At 49.1% G+C, this 13,283-nt stretch overlaps 6 protein-coding genes across 6 annotated transcripts; 2 read left to right on the top strand and 4 right to left on the bottom strand.

Annotated features, from left to right (window-relative positions):
• Positions 1-432: 432 nt before the first annotated feature.
• On the top strand, positions 433-1,346 carry FPRO_00109 (uncharacterized protein; the record flags this gene model as incomplete). The annotated part of the gene is made up of 2 exons (XM_031225757.1): positions 433-986; positions 1,049-1,346. 2 exons carry the CDS (start codon positions 433-435, stop codon positions 1,344-1,346), a joined length of 852 nt encoding a protein of 283 aa, XP_031076361.1.
• A 337-nt stretch (positions 1,347-1,683) lies between these two features.
• FPRO_00110 (uncharacterized protein) lies at positions 1,684-3,100 on the bottom strand (the record flags this gene model as incomplete). The annotated part of the gene is made up of 2 exons (XM_031225756.1): positions 1,684-2,886; positions 2,936-3,100. The coding sequence occupies 2 exons, from the start codon at positions 3,098-3,100 to the stop codon at positions 1,684-1,686; spliced, it is 1,368 nt and encodes a 455-aa protein (XP_031076360.1).
• A 663-nt stretch (positions 3,101-3,763) lies between these two features.
• On the bottom strand, positions 3,764-4,417 carry FPRO_00111 (uncharacterized protein; the record flags this gene model as incomplete). The annotated part of the gene is made up of 2 exons (XM_031225755.1): positions 3,764-4,017; positions 4,078-4,417. The coding sequence occupies 2 exons, from the start codon at positions 4,415-4,417 to the stop codon at positions 3,764-3,766; spliced, it is 594 nt and encodes a 197-aa protein (XP_031076359.1).
• Positions 4,418-4,715: 298 nt separating this feature from the next.
• Positions 4,716-6,857, bottom strand: FPRO_00112 (uncharacterized protein; the record flags this gene model as incomplete). Its single annotated transcript, XM_031225754.1, has 1 exon — positions 4,716-6,857. One exon carries the CDS (start codon positions 6,855-6,857, stop codon positions 4,716-4,718), a length of 2,142 nt encoding a protein of 713 aa, XP_031076358.1.
• Positions 6,858-7,646: 789 nt separating this feature from the next.
• Positions 7,647-9,178, top strand: FPRO_00113 (putative alpha-glucoside transport protein; the record flags this gene model as incomplete). Its single annotated transcript, XM_031225753.1, has 2 exons — positions 7,647-8,185; positions 8,251-9,178. The coding sequence occupies 2 exons, from the start codon at positions 7,647-7,649 to the stop codon at positions 9,176-9,178; spliced, it is 1,467 nt and encodes a 488-aa protein (XP_031076357.1).
• Positions 9,179-9,614: 436 nt separating this feature from the next.
• FPRO_00114 (uncharacterized protein) lies at positions 9,615-12,253 on the bottom strand (the record flags this gene model as incomplete). The annotated part of the gene is made up of 3 exons (XM_031225752.1): positions 9,615-10,814; positions 10,872-11,135; positions 11,189-12,253. 3 exons carry the CDS (start codon positions 12,251-12,253, stop codon positions 9,615-9,617), a joined length of 2,529 nt encoding a protein of 842 aa, XP_031076356.1.
• Positions 12,254-13,283: the final 1,030 nt, after the last annotated feature.

Genomic DNA, 13,283 nt, shown 5'->3' with positions numbered 1-13,283 from the left:
ATTATGCCTCCTAACAGGCATAAGTTTCTTTTACGAATTTGGGAAAGATCAGATTATAATCTGAAGGGATGGTTTCATGCTATGGTAACACTAATCTTAGCTTATGAACTGAAAATTACGCCAAGTTGTTGCAGCATCTATAAGCCTGCCGACATAAGCGGCGCCGTAAGCGGAGACCAACGTCAGCGTAGAATCTCGTATTCGGATTCCGAAGGCGCTGTGTGTGATACTGGTAATAATTGTGATTTGCCGTGTCCAATGTGCTGCATAATAAGACCCTGATCGGCAAGCTCGGATTGGTACATCGGGGACGATTCTTTACAAAGAATGAACTGCCGACATGTTATTCCGGGCTTCCGCACCATGTCCTAGCCTCACATATAAGCACCTAACGGACGGCAAGTATCTACATTATCACCCAAGCGGTTCAGAATGCCCTCAATCTACACCCTCAATCATGGCGACGCCGACAGGGAACGGCAGCGCCTTGACCTTCAACATGACGTCTTCAAAGATATCACTCGTGGTGATCTTCCTCCCGTCATTTGGCAGCATCTGAAGTCTGTTTCAGCCCCCAAAGTCGCAGACGCAAACACAGGAACTGGGATATTTCTCAAGGAGCTTGCTGCCAGAGTGACCGAGGAGGCACAGCTTGACGGGTTCGACATTGACACAAGGAAATTCCACGAAACTACTTCCTTGCCGGCAAATGTCAAGTTGCAGTACGGCAACGTGCTAGAACCCTTTCCAAAACAGTATTTGGGAATATATGATTTGGTACATGTGAAGTTACTGTATGCAGCGCTGAAGAAGGATGAGTGGCTTCAAGCTGTAAAGAATCTCAAGACACTGCTCAAGCCGAATGGATACCTGTTCTGGTCCGAGATAGGAGCCTATGGATACGCCAGTAACCCATACTCGGCTGCCCTCCATGAGTGGAAGAGGATCGAGTCTGCAGCGGCCGTCAAATTCGGACGTGACCCCAAGTAAGTGCCCAAACCCTCAGTCTCCAATGTGTTTACTTGAAAGGTCTGCTAACATGTGCAAGGTGTCCTGTCCTCCTACAAAGTCAATTTCGAGAGGCTGGTTTGCAACAAGTAGATGAAAAGGTTTTCATCATGCTAGGAAGACCTGACCTGACCCCAGTCATCACCAGAGTGGCTTTGGAGTACATGGCGCAAAGCCTGAACGGTATTTTGTTATTGGATCAGGACGAGAGCCTGGGGCTGACTGAGAGTGGGATAAAGTCACTGGTTCAAACGCTTACCAGGGAGACTGAGGACGGAGTCGAGGTGGGAACGAATTTGCACTGGGTTTGGGGTCAGAAGGATGGCATGTCGTGCTAGACAAAAGTGAAATCAGATGGTTACAGACACTTTTCCTACATATTCATTATATAATGTGTTTCTGATAGGAATGGTAGAACCACGTTGAGCTGAAGCCAAAAGCTTCTGATTAACTGACGGTTTCGAAGGCTCTTGACCTTTATTGCGAGATCATATCGCTTTCTATTTACTGGGTTAGGTCTGATAAATAAGAGAATGTTAATAGGATGTTGGCATTTGACCTAGACAGAACAGGAAGTCGCTTTGACAAATCCTGCTGGTCGTTACAAAGAAGCGAAGTTAGGGAGGGCTGGGTGCACCAAGCCCTTACAAACCAAGCAGACCGAATTAATTTGATTTATGTGTCCTTGAGCATCTCCTTCAAGATGGCTTTGGTAGTGTTCCACAACATGACACAATCGTTGTTCATCCAAAAAGCCCCAGTGTACCAAGTCGATCGCTGACCCTGGAGAGCATTGGCCCTTGCAAAGATACCATCACGCAGCTGTTCAGCAGACCAGCGCCTATATAACAGTCCATGATCCGAGAAAGTTCTGAAATCGAGATCCGTAGAGTTTCCAGCTGGGATTGTTCCAGCATCCATGAGATTCTGAACTGATTTGCGGATAAGGTCTTTGGCATCGTCAATTGAAGTCTCTCTCGGGACGACAGCTAGTGCCCGGTGGATAGGTCCAGTGGAGGAGTTTCCTTTATAGTGAAAATATGCTTGGAAGGGGACTGTTGGGTACGCGAGGTAGTTTGCGTTGATGGCAGCTGGAACAACATTGGTGATCTCAGCTGCGGGCAGAGAAGGGTGAGATACAATGCCAGTGAAGTAGCGGTTGCCGGCAGCGGAATGGAAGACTTCCAGTTCCTCACTGGCCAGGTCAAAGTATTTCGGGTTGATTGTCTCCGGTCCGATAGTGATCAGAAGTCGCTTGGCGTTGACCTTTGTGATGTGCCCATCTTTATCTCTAACCTCAAGCTTCACTCCGCTCTTGGTTCGCTCAGCGGAGATCACTTCGCTCTCATAGAGGACGTCTTTGCCCAGGAGTTTTGCAGCCTTTTTCCAAATCTCCGTATTATCACCTGATGCTGGTTGAAACGATCCGACGCTGGGATTCCATGCCTTCCATACATCAATCATCAACGCAGTGTTGAGATCAACGACGACAATATCCCAGATGCTCGGGCTTGCGGCTTCTGCTTGATACTTGCGCGCGAACTCATACCAAGGCAGCAAAAGATCCGACGGAACCCTGTAACCTCGCGGGAAATGCTTGCTAGTAGGTAAAAGGATGTCGGTGTACTTGAGCCACTGGTCACGATAGTTGCCCATAGCATCAGCGGCCTCTTTCGTGGTGGGAGGCGTATAGTCAACTGTTTTGCCATCTTCAAAGTTGACGTACAAGTTCTCTGCGGGTACAGACTGGAGTGGCCCGATAGGAACTTTGAGTTGCCGGAAAAATTCAATTGAGATGGAGATGTTGGTAAATGCGTCAACACCATAGTTGTACGCCTTTCCAGTAACGGGATCGTACCATGACTGTGCATGACCACCCTACAAAATGTCAGCCGTTCGCCATCAATAGGTCACCCATTTTATGTACCAACTGCTTTTGCTTTTCAATGACTACAATCTTCTGGCCATAGTTCTCTCGCAGCTGGACAGCAGCATAACCACCAGATCCCCCGCCGCCTACGACCGCAACATCAACGTCAATCGCTTGGGCGGCAGCAATGAAAGCTGAAAGTAGGAGCGTGGAGGAAATCATAATGTCGCAAACAGTTCAAAGGATGTTGTGAAGTCAGTAACTGCCTGTGGCATACACGGCTACTGTATCAGTCAAGTAACGGAGTATTTGATGCAAAATAAAACAACGTGGCATTGCTACTTTTCTCCCGGAATAGTCGGTAGAAAAGATAGCTAAACTCTATTTGGTCGGATTAACATATTTGCATCCTTGTTCTTTGGGGCCTGTTAACATGCTGTACAGTCCTTAGGGTGAACATGGGTTCTCCAAACTTTACTAATAGTCACTAACCATATTAACTTCAAATATTCTTAAATAATAAGCTTGGATACAAAGAATCTATAGTGGGCACTAAAGAGATAAAGTAGATTAAGGAAGAATAAGATATGTGAAAGAAATGGCTCAACCGGTCACGGGCTGATCGATATAGTACCCTGCACTATCTCTCGTAGCTTCTGGGCAGAGCGGTGTCTTATGGAGAATATTGCAGGTCTAAAGATGCAGAAGCAGCTATAGGTGGAACTCAAGAACATGCCTCTAGGGAAATGAATACTATGATGCGGAAATTGAGCTGGATCTGATTGGTTTCACTATCATCTTCCCTGATGACCATGATTCAATACCACCAAATCCAGAAACGGCACACAAACACATTCAAACCCAACAAATCTCAACAAAGTCGACTCATGGGGTTTCCATGTCAGGACTCCAGCCTGCATGTGGTATCATGAGCAAGCTTTCCACCGAAGCATCCAGTGAGGCTCGCATCTCAATCGGCTCCGCCTCGACCTTGCTTCCCGGAACAGCAGGTCTAATCAAGGAAACATTATCCAGCCCAGGTTCTTCAGAACTCTTCAATTCTGAAATGGCGGTCTCGCGACGTGATACGACATATTCGTCCTTATCGATGCGGGCCTGGACACCATCTTTTACTACGCCTATGCAAGATAAGTCAGCAACCGCATACGGAAGGAAAAGGATTAATGGGCAGGATTCACAATAGTGCAAGAACTTGCAGACCACAGGGAGCCAGACTGCTACTGCCGTGACTTGTCCAAATGACCAAGGCAATCCACCCTTAGGAGTATACCGATCGCGCAATCCCTTGTAAAATCGGACTAGGTCAGCGAGCCTGAAAGCCATAGGCACGAGCGCCAAGAATGCCGTCAGAATGGCCAAGGACTTCTTCTTGATTAAACTCCGCACCAATGAGCACTTTTTCGGGGGGCAGTCCTTTTCATAGAAACCATGTAGCGTGTCTAGCGCCCAGTCCGTGAAAAGCAAGAAAGTCAGTACATGCACGAAGATCAGACTAAACTTGATAGGGGTGAAACCCATCTTTATGTTGCAGTTCATACAGTACGACATGGCCCCAGGATGGTTGCTGCGAAGAGAGTCTGCGTCTCCTGAAGTTCTATCAGAGTCGATGTTATCGCGCTGGGGAACTGTCGGCAGAATCGGATGAACCACTTCCCCAGCAGACTAGTATTTCGTCTGGTAGCAGGAGGTAACAAGCTACCTTTGCTCAAAAGCCTCCTAACGCGTCCCCAAATGTGCTTCCTCGTCCACTGACGCGTCAATGGGAAAGAGAGACAAAAGAATAAGACTAGAACGTACTGCATGATCAATTGTCTATCTAGGTAGTTATATGAAGAACTCGAGCACACCTCGTCTCAGGAAATTTGAGCTCTAGAATATCATGTCCTTCGTTCCAGATGGCTTGAGTAGGCAGTCGTTTGGGATACAAGACGTTTACCTGGACATTGCAGCTGCCAGCCAATCTTGGTAGCGGTATCTCCATGGAGCAGCTACCGCTTCTTCGCCACACAGAAAGGTACAGACCATTATCAGTCTCCAATCCCAGCGATATCCAATCATCATGCCAACGAGGTAGTCCCAGAGGCCAGATAGCATGTGCCGTCACAAGATGCTGGCGAATCATCTTGTAAACATCCATCCCCTCGATGATGAGCTCCATCTGCGAAGGGCTCAAACGATCAATTCTACCGCTAAGATAGACTCTTCCCAGCAGACTGTTCACTACAGTAAAGGCATTGAGTTCGTCACTCCATTCCGGCTGAGGATATGCCCAGCTCGCACTTTGCTCAGGCAGTACACATGTTGGCAGAGCTGCAGCGATGGCAGCGTACAGGATAGGGTCTTGCTGGTCGCTAGTGGACTGAAGTGAGTGGACTGACAGCATGGCGTAATCCATTCTTTGTGCACCGCTGGAGCAGTTCTCGATCACAAGGTTTGGATGCTTGTCAAGAAGTGACCGGACCCAGTCGAGATAGCATCTCTGGTGGAGGAGCTGGTTGGCACCAGCGGAAGATGGGCCTGGAGCATCGGTTCCTTGAATGACTTCGATGTTGTAGTCGAACTTGAAGAAACCAGCTCCGTAATGGACCACCAGTCTATCGACGACGCTGGTCATCCAGGCTCGCACCTCCGGATGGCGGTAGTCGAGTTGAAATCTCCCTCTCTCGACAACCCGTTGCCCATTCTCGTGAAAGAACGCATCCTCTGGTAGTCTTTCACCAACGGCACTCCGGACGCCCACGACTTCAGGCTCCAACCATAGCCCTGGAATGAGGCCTTTACTCTTAATCTTGTCCATCAGAGTTTTGAATCCAGAGGGAAAACGCCTCTTTGAAGGTTCCCACAATCCAACGTCATCCCACCAGTTGCTATCATCAGCGTACCAGCCGGCATCGATGACAAAGTATTCGGCTCCAGATTGGGCTACAGGATCAAGCAGAGCCTCGATCTTGTCTTCGTCAGGGTCTCCCATGAGACAGTTCATGTAGTCGTTGAAAATAATCGGAAGTCTCTTGTTATCATCATGCGGCCGAATGATTCGTCGTCTGTAGTCGTTCAATGCATGGATAGCGTCTTGGAAACATCCAGAAACCCGAGTCAGCGAGACCGGAGGCGAAGTGAAGCTGTCGCCGGGACAGAGAGTATGTCTCCAATCGTGGTCTGCCTTTGTTGGCCCTCCAGCCGCGATGTAGACGCTATCTTTGTAGTCGCCGATTTCCCATCTCCAGGATCCATTATGCTCGATCTGCCAAGCCCAGGTATCCGAGTTTGACTCAGACTCCAATATTCCCATCGGTAGGTACGAGCCAGTTGAGAAGGATCCCCTGTTCTGGAGACCATAGGTTGCCTGGGACCCTGAGTGGCCATCATGTAGCTCACAGATGCCGTTCTTGTCTATGCCAATGTCGGGTAGTGAATGTTTGCGCCATTGAGCTTCTCTGAACCAGCTATTGGTTGCCGTCCTAAGGGCATAGTTTTTGTTCCATTCATTCGACCTTGTTGTGAGGCCACCGATGGTCAAGGATGAAATCTGAGTGACAATAACATCCGATGACTTGGATTCATTTCTGATGGTGACTGCTGACCTAAGAACAGGCACATCTCTGTACACGCTCAAATGAGCAGTCACTGAGATTCTGGCTTTTTCATCCTCACTATGAATGTCCAGTCTCTGCATATCTGCATCATGACTCTGTTGATGACTTTTGTATTTCAGCCTGGAAGACAGATACCCGCCAACAAGTGATTTTGCCGTCTTGTCATTGGTATTGCCTTCGCCATTGAGCCTGACACTAACAATTGGTAGCTCAGACGAGGCAAAGAGGGGTGAAGCAGACTTCTGATGGCGATGATTTAAGGGGAGAATCTCATAAAGACAAATTGCCCCAAACTCATTTTTGACAAAGTTGATGGTCAGTGAGGTGGTCTGCCAGGAGATGAAAACAGGGTTATCTGCCATTGGAAAGACGGTGAGACTGTAATGACTTGAACGAAGTAGACAAGGCAGGATTGCCTAGAGATCTAATAACCCTGCACTTTCTCTTATACAAGTTAGAAATGCAGATCTCTACCTATCCAAGCACTTTGCCCTTCTCTACCCCTCCCAATACGGGCGCTGGTTGTGGTCACGCTTCTGCTTCTCGCACTTCGGAGGAAGCATCAGGAAACACCTGGTACTAGGAAATACAGAGTGGGGGTGGAATAAGCGATAATTGCGAACATCCATGGCGAATACCAATACTCGATTGGTCGTAAAGGTTTAGTGGCTGTCAGTAGTTCAATATCGGCTTTTCATTGTGGGGGTGGATTGTCCGACATAAATCTTCACCCACGAGGCTTGTCCCTGATTAGGTGTAGCCTTAGGGGCTAAAGGCTCAAGAACACAACGAAATCCCGAAGAACCTGGCAGACCAACCTAGTCTTGAGCCTAGATCAATGGACATTCTTTACGCTTTTCCAATGCCTCACATTGAGCGCATGGCGCCGATGTGGTCTGCTTCTCCGCATTCCGGCCACTTCGTGACGTTTCCCCATGGGGCTTGAGAGCTAATTCGGCTGTCATGCGACTTCAAAGTATCCCAGCTGAAGGGGACTCCAAGTCGCCAGAATCAGGCATTTCATTTCCAAGTATAAAGTATAGAGCTCGGACGCTGCGAGTATTCAAGGCCAGACATTCTCACCTATCTCCCCTTTCTACTATCAGTATTTGTTATCAGCAGCAGCATTAAACAGAACCATTTTACCGGCCATGGAGAAGACCATCTCTGCTCATTCGGTCGAGCACAACGAAGGCCTAGCTAGGCACGATACACGCGACGAAAAGAGCAATTCCAACGTCATGCTTGGCCGTTCTGGCTCCTGGGAAGCTACTTTGGACGAAGCCCAGGCGGCAAATGCGCATGAACATGCTCTCACTGTTCGCCAAGCCCTCAAGTCGTACCCGTGGGCTGTCGTCTGGTCCCTCGTTGTATCACTATCCATTATCATGGAAGGCTATGACACTATCTTGATTGGCTCGCTCTATGCATATCCTACCTACGCTCGCCGATTTGGAGAATATCAGGATGCAACCAAGACATACCAGATCCCCGCCCGCTGGCAGAGTGCCATGGGGAGCGGCCCGCAAGCCGGCGCCATCGTTGGTGCCATCCTGAATGGGTTCATCATACAGCGCTTTGGGTATCGACCTGCGTTCCTTCTCGGTGTGGTATTGATGGCTGCTTTCGTCATGGTGTCATTCTTTGGCATGTCTGTTGAGCTTCAGGCAGTGGGACAGATTCTCTGCGGGTAAGTCGACCAAGCTCTCCCCTCTGCTCTACCCTCTTGGACACCTCGGCTAATTCGCGACCAAGGCTCCCTTGGGGCATCTTCGCCACGATCGGCCCTGCGTATGCTTCGGAACTCTGCCCGCTTCCTCTCCGCGTATATCTTACCGCATACACCAACATGTGCTTCGCAACAGGCCAGCTCATTGGCGCTGGAGTTCTCAAGAGTTTCATCGAGTGGGACAACGACTGGGCATGGCGTGTTCCTTTTGCTTTACAATGGCTATGGATCCCGTTTCTGTTCGTCGCTTGTATATTCATGCCCGAGTCTCCCTGGTATCTAGTCCGCAAGGGTCGATACGACGAGGCTGAGAAGAGTGTCCTCCGTCTCATGGCCACTCACGAGAAGCCCCAAGCAAAGCCTTTAGTTGCACTGATGATTCACACGAACGAGACCGAGAAACGGATTGCAGAAGGCACTTCATACTTGGATTGCTTCAAGAGCGCTGATGTACGCCGTACTGAGATTGCTTGTGTGTCGTTCCTTGGTCAGATCACCTGCGGTGCCCAATTCGCTTATTCTGCCACGTACTTCTTCCAGCAAGCAGGATTGGATTCGGAGACCTCGTACAATCTCAATCTCGGCGGCACTGGAATGGCATTCTGTGGTACCATTGCTTCATGGTTCTTGATGAGACACATCGGCCGTCGAAACTTGTATCTCGCAGGTATGAGTGCCATGAGCATGTGGCTTCTCATCATCGGCGCCTTAGCTACCAACACTTCCAATCCCGCCGTCAAATGGGTCCAGTCGATCCTTTGCTTAATCTGGCTCCTCACCTTCTCTCTTACTGTTGGCCCAATCGGATGGGCCATCCCTGCAGAAGTTTCGTCCACGCGTCTGCGATCCAAGACCGTGGTCTTGGCCAGAACCTCATACTACCTGGCGCAAATTGTTGCCAATGTCATTCAGCCGTACATGATGAATCCTTCTGCCTGGAATTGGAAGGGTTAGTACATCACTCCCATTTTAGATCTCACGAATACTAATCCTTGGATCACAGGCAAAACTGGATTCTTTTGGTTCGCCTTTGCGTGTCTCAGTGTTGTCTGGGCTTTTTTCCGCTTGCCTGAAACAAAAGGTCGCAGCTACGAGGAACTTGACCTGATGTTCGAGGCTAAGCTTCCGACGAGGAAATTCAAGACCTATCACGTTGATGCCTATGATAACAGCCAGGGAGCAGGAGTGGTAAAGGTTTAGAGCTGGACGGGAGCTCCCCTGTGGCCGCTAGCCTTGGAGCTCGCGGATCTGGTTTTCTTTTGAGACAGCTTTACATCCATACCTATCAGTGATGGTTCTATAAGATATCGGGTTATCAACTAAGAACTAAGTATACATCACACTGGCTCCCTTCTGGCGAGTATAAACTCTCATTCCACCCAATGTGCGTTCACAGTTCCCATTGCGACATCTTTAGGTCTTGTAGAAATCTAGCGTAAGTCTCAGAAATACCCCAAGGTTTGTGCTGTTCCATCAGTAAACTCGATGCCTCTTGTAGCATCTGTAATGGGCCTTCGGTTGCACACAGGTCATCGACTCCCTCAAGGGGAAGACGCAGGTCCTCACCAAATCTTATAAAGTACTGAACAAGTTCATCGTCCATCGGCCTGTCTAATTGCATGGCGCTTGGCATCCGCCGCCTGGCTGACGCATAGTCGCGCATCCCATGGCTTTCTAACGAACCATGTGTCGTGGTCGCAGAACTCACAGAGTCCTCGATGTCGCTCGTCGGAGACTGCGCTATAGTGCTTGCAGATTCGTAAAGCCTTCGGATGTTCGAAGTTTGACCATAAGCCCAGAGCACCAACGATGCAAGAAAGAGCGCACATGGTTCAACAATCGAGTCTGATGAGTATCTCCTGACATGCCACAGAACAGCCCCAGCGTGTATGACTGCCAGGCGAGCTTTATATCGATCTTGAGTCGCCCAGATCTTGATATTCTGTCTTGGTTCTGAGCTGACGGTACCGTGACGATAGAGATTACTGGGGGTCATGTGTGTAATTCCCGAGAGAGTACTCTGGTCAGCAAACGCAAAGAGGTCTTGGACTGGTGCGAGAAGTGAGAGTCGAGCTAAGTGTAGATGCAGTAATACTGGATCTTCAAGTCCTTCTGCCTTAGCTGATAGACTGAGTGCTTCCCAGTGCAGCACATCAAAGCAGTCACAGCACTGATTGCGCCACTTTATGTACTCGGGTACTGAGCCGAGGTACTTTCTCTCGGGTACATGGATGTTTGGCTGATTTGTTTGTGGTATGTCGCGAAGCGCATCAGCCAAATATCCGTTAGCTGCCCATCTGCGATGGACCAGCATGTGGATTATGACAATGGTTGCAAAGGAATCCGATGAATTCTGCGACTTCAAGTTTCGCCAAATCTCCAGCGTTACTTCAGGTATTGTAGGTCTTGAGGCTTCTTCGGCAGAGAAGGTTATTGGATCGGCATCTCTATCAGCTAGCTTTGCCGAAGACCAGGCCTCTGGCGACTTGGCCGCCCATAGCTCCTCTCGGCATGGAAGCCGCAGTTGAGGTTGATCTGGGAACAAGCACGGATGATGCTCAGAAGCCAGAGCAAAGTAGCAACTGGCCAACTATGAGTCATATTAGAATGTGAGAGCAATCGCAAACAGGGGATGCGAGTTACGTACCCAAACGAAAAGACCCGTCCTTCTTCGTGTCTCTCGAAATCGCCAGGTGATCCACTTCTGCTCCAGACTCTGATCAGTCTGATATGAACCGATATTGTCATCCTCACTCAATAAGCGAAGCCGAAGACATGCTTGTGCTGCCATTGCTAAGCCGTTGTACCCGCATCTGAGTAGTTCCGGCTGACGACTTTGACAGAGTCCAACTGAAGCCAGGATTCGAGCCTGAATATAAGGCAACGGCTCTTGGGAGTCGATAAAATCGAGCTATGCAGAGTCAGCTAGACTCTTACCAGATAGTGAGATGGCCATTGCTATACTTCTCTTGCCATGAGCTCATGCAGGATACAGCATAAGCAATCTCCAAAGCGATTGACCTCTTCAGAACCAAAGTATTTAGAACCAATCGCAGCGGTAGCTAGGCACAAGCTCCAGCCCCAAAGAGGGATAGACAAATGTGATCTGTCAACGAAGGGGTTTACCGGATGGAAGTGCTCGAAGTAGAGACCGATAAATAGTTGAAAAGTGCGTTTGGCTAGCAGACTCTCTTTGTGCGCTGCAGAGTCGGCAAGTATATGGGAGCTAGTCGCATGAGAGTCCAGTCTTGACATGAGCTCCTCGAATATACTATCTGGAACGTCACTTGATGCCCCAATCCGATTACTTGCTGCCGCGGCTCTGGCATCTAGGTCGCTGATCCATGATATGTGGACCTGCTGACCCGGACTTGGCCCATTGTCCCCACCATAAGCAGCGCGTCGTTGGCGCATGTATCTCTCTGCTCGGCTTTCCCTGAAACCCGCTCCGTCTGAATAATGCGTGGCTTTAGTGCCGGGGAGCGCAGGATCGTCACTAGTGTCCGAAAATTGCGTTTTCCTTTGCTTGTTGGAGGCCATAGAAGCAATCAAGGCAGAAACATGGTCTTGTTGTAGGCTCTGCTCGTGTATTTCTGGGAGAATTGGAAACGATGGTTGCGTCTCGAGGCTCTGGGGAGCAGTTGTAGATGCATCACCGACTTCAGATGCTATACGAGGTATGTCGTTGAGACTAGGCAGAAATGCGCTGTTCAGTGGGACATCGTCAAATGGAAGCCAGTTTGTGGGTAATGAATAGGGGTCTGGGATATCACCAACGGTATTTGTCGGTCTTTCAGGCTCACGCGTAAGATGGCTTTCCACTGACGAGCTTTGGCCGTCGTTACTGGTAATTTGATCACTCTGTGTCAGATTCGTCTGGACTTGAACAGCAGAAGTCACGTTTTGTTGGCTCGTCGAAGTTTCAAGCCAATCGAGTGCGGCCCCAGGCATAGCTACAGTAGCAGGCGACTGCACAGTTGATGCCGTTGTTGTACCTACAGAACCCTGCTCGTCAGAGGCACTGAGCATGATCTGACGTCCCCGTCGTTTCCGGGGGAGGTAAGAGCATACAAAATTCCTCACGGCGCAGTAGGTACATGGCGTCCCTCCAGAGCATTTGATGCGTGATTTGGAACAAGGCGCACACGTTCTCCGTATTGACGAAGCTGTTGAGGTTTGTGCGCCTCCAGGTGTTTCGCGTTCATGTAACCGTTCATGTCGTTGTGCTGCATCCCTAGAGATTCGCCAACAGTAAGCAACTTATCGGCATGGCTCAAACGAGGTGCTTGTTCCTGATGAGAGATGGTGCTTACTTGCGACTGAATCTTTTATTGCAGTGGGTGCATTCGATAGCCTTTGTATGAGTATGCGTCTGAGTGTGTCGCTTCAAATGCTCATATCTTGAGAATTGTCGATTGCATGTATCGCATACAAACGAGGACCTTTCTTGATCATCTTGCATTTCCGGTGACTCATTCGATGTCGAATCCGCCATTCGTATATCCATTTAAGCCAGAGCTGCATGAGTTTTACCAGAAGTGAAATTGCCAGCACTAGAAGGGGTAAAGGATACTAATAAGTACTGGCTCCTTAGGCTAAGCTGCAGCACTAAAGAAATAGCGGCTGGGGTGTGGGGAACGCTGAAAATCGAGGCCAAGAGTACGAGGTGATAGGTACGCTTCATCTGATCGTGGGCTGCAAGTATTCACCCCGCACAAAGCTTGCTGAATCCGGAAAAGATGGGAAGTCAGAAGGATTCGTCTTCAAAACTATTGACAGAAGCAAACAGAGAATAAACAGGCACTTTGGATGTGACATTCGTCGAACGTGTTTAAGTTCTACGAGTCTAATACACCGTCGATCTACATGTTTTCGAGCTAGGTATTACATGCGGTCAAAGTGTATTTCTCTCGCTGCTGCTAGGGCCATGTAGTCCCTATAACGCGTTGCAACGAAAGTGAGAATAAGCTCGTACTCGCAGGACCGCCATGAATACGCCGAGAAGCGTCTCTTGGATCTCAAAGGGGGGAAACAATGTCACATGGCTGGTCAATTGATA

This window comes from Fusarium proliferatum (assembly GCF_900067095.1).
Source record: "Fusarium proliferatum ET1 genome assembly, contig: FPRO_scaffold001, whole genome shotgun sequence".
Taxonomy (NCBI): Eukaryota; Fungi; Ascomycota; class Sordariomycetes; order Hypocreales; family Nectriaceae; genus Fusarium; species Fusarium proliferatum.
This window is presented reverse-complemented; position numbering and strand designations above follow the sequence as displayed.